The sequence below is a fragment of the Oculina patagonica genome, chromosome 5 (genome assembly GCF_052425735.1).
Source record: "Oculina patagonica isolate OP01 chromosome 5, crgOcupat, whole genome shotgun sequence".
NCBI lineage: Eukaryota > Metazoa > Cnidaria > Anthozoa > Scleractinia > Oculinidae > Oculina > Oculina patagonica.
In genome coordinates, this window is record NC_135762.1 from 23,819,057 (window position 1) to 23,825,446 (window position 6,390).

At 38.1% G+C, this 6,390-nt stretch overlaps 1 protein-coding gene across 2 annotated transcripts in view; it reads right to left on the reverse strand.

Moving 5' to 3' along the window:
- LOC144653411 (uncharacterized) overlaps window positions 1-6,108 on the reverse strand; it is a 48,238-nt gene extending 42,130 nt beyond the window's left edge. For both annotated transcript variants that reach the window (XM_078513398.1, XM_078513397.1), the window contains exons 1-6: window positions 5,723-6,108; window positions 5,388-5,533; window positions 5,199-5,294; window positions 3,746-3,818; window positions 2,781-2,872; window positions 1,188-1,334 (exon numbers count right to left, since the gene is read on the reverse strand). In XM_078513398.1, the coding sequence (XP_078369524.1) occupies window positions 1,188-1,334; window positions 2,781-2,872; window positions 3,746-3,818; window positions 5,199-5,294; window positions 5,388-5,533; window positions 5,723-5,942 (774 nt within the window). In that variant the 5' untranslated portion in view covers window positions 5,943-6,108. The remainder of the gene's footprint in view (window positions 1-1,187; window positions 1,335-2,780; window positions 2,873-3,745; window positions 3,819-5,198; window positions 5,295-5,387; window positions 5,534-5,722) is intronic.
- Window positions 6,109-6,390: the final 282 nt, after the last annotated feature.

A 6,390-nucleotide genomic window follows, 5' to 3' on the forward strand; every position in this document is an offset into this window, starting at 1 on the left:
AAAAGCCCGTGAGATTGATCGCATTAGCATCGCGTTACAATCTAATGGCTACCCACCAAAAGTCACAGCTGATATCATAAGAAAGAAATCTTCAAACCCCCCTCCGTTTAACATTCTTTTACACATACTTTTAACTTTTTAATATATGCGATTCGCTAGTCATATTCAAATTTCTAGGTCCATTTTATCACTTCATTTTTATCCGTCGAAGACAGCAGTCTGGCTGTCGAAAGCTAATAATTTTTAAAATATTTTACCAGAGAACACTTTTTATCTTCTTACAATGAATCCTGGTATCGGATCTTCAATATTTTTTTGAAGTTTACAGTTAACTGATTGCCGATTTTATTTGTGTGGAAAGTGTTCATAGTTCAACCATGGAAAGTCCATGTGTGACTATTACTGGGCCACATGCGTCTTGTGCAATCACCTTCATGCATCATCCAGGTCACTTGTCGATTCGAAAGAGAAGTGCTGAAGCCCAAACTGTTGTTTCTTCAATTAAACATAATCTTACCTTAAAGCACAGCCAAAAGATAAGAAGGGATCCAGTTTTATTCGTTTATCCACTTTTGCCCTCCGTTTTTTCAATGACATTTTCACGCGGAGCCGGAATTTCCGACAACAAGAGAATCCGAATGAAACTAACACGTAAAATCACGCGCTTTCAAAGGAAGATGACAATGTTCAATATTTACGCGTTTTCAATCACAGCCTCACATGAAATGTCAATCGCTCTCTTTAAAAGGTGAAAAATAATTTGAATTAATAAACTATTGGTTTGTTTTTTATTCACAATTCTGTTATTTGATGTATTTTTCACTTTCCATGTTTTGGTTTTGTATCAAAGTAGCCGGGGCTCAAACTCGTTGTAGCCGGGGAAAATCCCCGGCCCCCAGCCCTTAGTGACAGCCCTGGGCGAGCGGTCAAATATAATAACTTTGAACTGCAAAACGGCGCCTTTGACGAAAAGGAATTTCCAAGGCTGTTTTAGAGTTGCTCTGTAGTGCTATTTTTAGTTACATGGAATTCCTCGAATAAGCGGCTCATCGTGACTGCGGCGCTTATTCGGGGGCGGCGCTTATTAACTTCTTGGTCCCAAAAGCGGCGCTTATTCGAGGGCGGCGCTTATTCGGGGCGGCGCTTATTCGAGTAAATAAGGTAAGTAAGTACAGACTTTTACTGACCTGTGAATACTCAAACACTTGGCTGAGTGGACTGTTAGCTGGAAGGCTCTGGACAGATCGTGAAACATGGCAGTCAAAGTTTGGTGTTGGTTCAAGCAAATCTGTAATGGCTGCAGCACTCCTTTCTGTGACTGGTTTCACTTTGCCCTGAAAAGAAAAGGGTGCAACTTTAGATGTAAATAAACATACATTTTGGTTTTCATTTACCAACACTTGAAAAGCCATTAAAATTTGAATTTAATTTAATTGTACTTGTTACACCCTTCTTTGAAGTACATTAGAAGTACCGTAAAGACTTGTGTATAAGCCACACTCGTAGATAAGCCGCACCCCCATTTTTGAAGCTTGATTTTGAGAAAAATTAAAAACTCTAAAAAGCGCTGAGGTAAAGAAGTAGTTGTTTGTTGGAGATAAGCCGTATATTTGCTGCGAGCTGAATTCATTAATCCCCTCTTAAAAAACCTTTTGCAAGCTTCTCTTCAATTGAAATCTCAATACCTTTCAATAAGGATGCTCTTTTGTCAAGATATTGTCTTTATTGCTAAAGTCCAATGTGGATAAAGATAAATTTGAACTGAAATAGTACGAGCACAACAGATTTAGAACAATACAAAACGATTGCTTAGTAACCACACAGTCATTTAAAGAGAGAAGTCTGAGATGAGTCATGTTCGATCGGTGATTGGTCCGGTAAACAACATGGAAAAGCCATCACTGAAAGTTCGATTTCCAATCATATCAGCCCTGTGTTGATAAAAACTTGTTGCTCAATGGGAGTTTAACAAATAAGCAGCTTTGTGGAAGAATGGAGATTCCATGTCAGCTCAAGTTTAGCTGCTCAAGCGAGGTGCAGAGAAATCGTTTGAAAGAACTACTGGAAAACAATTCGTGACTGAGGAAATAAGAGCTGCTTTTATTGGAACCAGACCTTTTACCAAAAGCAATGATCAACAACAGCAGGTTTAAATATGATAAATGTTTATTTACTTAAGGTTTTAAGTGCTTTTTCTGACTACAGACTGGGCATTTTACACCCCTCAAAAGCAATGGTCCCGTAGATAAGCCGCACCCACGATTTTGATCCCAAAATTTTGGCAAAAAGATGCGGCTTATACACGAGTTTTTACGGTAAATATTTTTTTCTTTTCAAGGACATTCGTGCAAATTGTTTGTGCACATCCTTACTTGGCATGTTATTTATTGCCCAACGTCATGCCACATCATGCATTGATCAAGTGTGCCCGCTGAGGAAACTTTCTAAACAAATAAAGGGCTGGTAGTCGTTGCGTTAATTTGGGTTGCAGTTTGACCCCCAATTTTGTTGATAGGCAGTCCTGGCCCCAATTGTTCAAAGGCTGGATAACACTATCCACTGGATAAATCACTATCTGGTGGATAGCGTAGTAGGTTTTGTATGACAGTTATCCACAGGATAGCGATTTATCCAGTGGATAGCATTATCCACCCTTTGAACAACTGAGCCCTGCTTGTATGTTACAGACAAAAAGATCAACAAAATGCAGAGTCCATCTCTAGGACTTGTCCCCTTGTGCACTTAACTGTTCTACAAGTAACAGTAACATTTGTACAAACCTTGATGACTTTGAAAACGATCAGGTATCCCAAGGCACCCAGAAGCAGAGGCTTTTTGGATATCACATCAGCATGGCGGCAAAGATAAACACCTAACGTAAAGAGAAGTGTGGATGACTTTAAAATTCTCCAATACAAAGCTTTGCCTGACTGCACCAGCTGTGAGGTTTCTTAAAACTTTAAGAAAGTTTTACAGGCAAGATGTAAAATGCAGTTTAACCCGAGAGTGATCATGATCTTATTCTCTTTACGGTGTTAGTACATTATCTTTAAAGTCCCGCTCTCTAATAACCCCCTTTTGGATGGAAGCCCCCCTCCCTAGCTAGATGGTAAGTTATGACAAATAATAATTATTTATTTAGAAGAAAAAGGAAATAAGGTATTTGTCCATCACATTTACTTATTATTGTTGCTATTCTGTAAAAATGTGTCACCAAACATCACTCAAAAAAGTAGCAACCCTCCAAGTTAAGACCATTTTAGTCGCCATGGCGACTAAAATTTTGGAGCTGGCGACTAAATTTGAACCAAGGTCGCCAGCCTGGCGACTTAAATTGAGAGGAAGGATTGAAAGCATCAGCTTAATTTGGTGACTAAAATTTTCCACTGGCGACCAAAACTTGAGTAGTTGGTGGCCAAATGGCCACTAAGGAAAAAAATAAACTTGGAGGGTTGAGTAGTCTTTATTTTTTTTATATGTGCTGTAAATGATATTGATTAGAAATAACCCCCTCCCTCTGCATATCTAATAAGCCTCCAATATATAATGTCTTTATAAGTCCCCAGAGGGCATAATATCCTCCAGGGCACACAAAAATTGGTTCAAGAAACCAGGAGGTTTGAGAAATTGGGGGTAAAATCAGTTCTTTCCAAGGAAAATGAAAATTGGTTGGAGAAATCGGGAGTTCCAAGAAACGGAGGATTTCAGGAATTGGGATTATACTATATTTATTTTTACTTCTTACCCATTGAAGGGTCTCCCAAACAAGATATTGATGCCGATCCAACCTCGAGACCCACCTCACAAATTCTCCTTGCCTGTTAAACAAGACAAAACAGAAAAGATTATCATAACATTTGTATTGCATGTGCTTGAAAATTTCCCATGACAATCAAGTTAAATGCATTTCAGTTTCGCAGTAGATTAGTTATAAAATAAATATTTTATTTCGAGAGGAAATAAAGTCTATGTATCTATGTATGTATGTATTTTGGTAAACCAAGCTCACAAAAAGTTATGTCCAGAAAGAAATACAACCAATACCAGTTTGCCATCTAAGTACGCACAAGAATTTTTATATGAATTCAGCTTTTCACATATTTAGCATAACAAGGGGTTGCCATCTCCCAAGGAAATAATCTGTTCATTCATACACTCATTTCCTTGAATCCTGACACCAGCTCATTTTACAGATGTCTTTGTACTAATAATCTCTTCTTTTATCCCCTCAATGTGCTTATTTTATCTAATTTCCTCAAGGACTTTGTATTTCCTTGTGCATATTTAATAACAACATTGTTTGTTTGAGTTTGTGTGTGTGCGCTTTAATCCCTGATCCAGGAAACTAACTATAGCCGTCTTTATAACAGTAAAAGAAGGGAATTTTTGAACAAATTAACATTTTAGTTTTTTTCCGAACAAAAATTCTTTTAACCCCAGAAAGCAAGACAAGACAGCATATCAAGCATAGCAGGAAATATTTCTTGTATCCCACAAAACTGAAAATTTTGTTGACAAAATAAATTCTGATATTTACTGAATTACATTTAAACTGCAAATCTATCAAATATGACAAATGTCTTGCTTTCCATTAGTAATAATATATTCCTCATTAAAAATATCGATCTCCACTTAGCGGACAATTATGTAGGCAGATGTGTGCGATATCAAATATTAAATACATTGCTCTTTTTACGTCTACAAAATAATTTTATCATATTCTCATTGTAATAAAAATTAAATATACCAAAACTGCTTGTTTTATCATTAGAACTGTAAGATAATCCTGAATTTTATAGCCATGTGGCAACTGGAAAAGCAATTGCCATTCTTATCACAAAAAAAATCAACAATGGATAGAATTTTTTTTATCTATTCGCGTTGATGTAGCGTCACCATCTATTGTCCCAAATTCATGTAAAACCAAACATCACAAAATACCATGTAAATCTTTCGCATTGAGGGCTAGCTTAAACGTATTTATAAAATTATTTCATTGACTTAGCTAACTACCTGGAAAAAACTACCATCGTGGATATTTACAAACAACCAATAATTTATTTCATTCAACGAAATCAGATCTGAAATGTAAACGAGAATTGATCGCACACAAGTGCCGACACGAAAACGAAACTAGCTAACCTTCATAAGTTCACGCAGAATTCTAAAAATAAAATTAAGCTGTAAGCTATACAAACCTCATCTCGGTCAACGGTGTAGAGGAACGCGTATTTATCTTCGAGTTCTCTTGCGTTTCGCCATTCGTTTCGCATCGATTGCTTTTTATCCTGGAACTAAACAAAGAACAAACAGGCACAGTAATTGATGTAAATATGCCTTCAAAGCATATTTCGGTTGCGTCAAGGGATAGAATATTGTGTATTTACCTCACGGGATAGCTGATCGTTGGAGACTAGCTCTAGTTTTTCGAATTTGAATGTCGCCCCGACAGCGGTGTCTCTGTACGACTGCATGACATGTCGAAGCAATTCCTTCCCCTCTCTCGCATTAAAATTGGAAACTTGAAGAAGTTCTGAAAGACAAGACAATTGAAAAACTGAGTCATGATTAAAGAATATGAAACGGAGTCGTTTAAGCTAAGATAAGATTCTTTGGGTCCAACAATCTCGACGCAGACTGACCTCGACGTATAAAACACGTTTGCTGCGAAATGTGCCAAGTAGCATGTTCAATTTCAAGAAAGTCACATGAAAGATCTTACCGTTTGCCTGTTTCTTTTTCCGTGGGATAACAAAGCCTCCTTTCTTAGATAAGGCGGCTCGTAGACGCTGCCTTCCTGCATCATTTAGTCGGCTAGCTCCCTGTGAATTCAAACGTACGGCAAGCGGAGTGTCATCTTCTGAAAACTCTGAGCTTGAACCGTCCGGACCACGATCAGTGTTTTGACCCTTGTCTGATTTCAACGCCTTCGGAGCAAGCATTTTCCTCAAATAATTCCACAAGAGTTGACTTGTTCCTAACTATGCTCCTCATGACTTTCACACTGTCCTGGTAAACGACGTTTCGTTTAAAAATCACTGCATTCCTCGCGTCTACGCTCTTTCGCCTTCAGGCATTGCAGACGACCGCGTGAGCCTGATTTGCTTCACACTTCACCTCGGGACAAGCGCGGGAATGACGATTGCAATCCCTCTCCGGGGTAGTGTGAGACAACACTGCGCTTTCTAACTAATTACACCAAAGCCACACTAGAACTTGCTATTTTTTAACTACAGAACGACGTTTTATCACGTTTGAAATACACTTGAATATAAAGACTTGTGAGACAATTTTTTTTTTACCTTGGATTGATTTTAGTGCCAACTACTTTCCCCACCCTATAGGGTGTATTTTTTGCTCCTTTGTGGCCAGGCCTTGTTGATAGTCGCC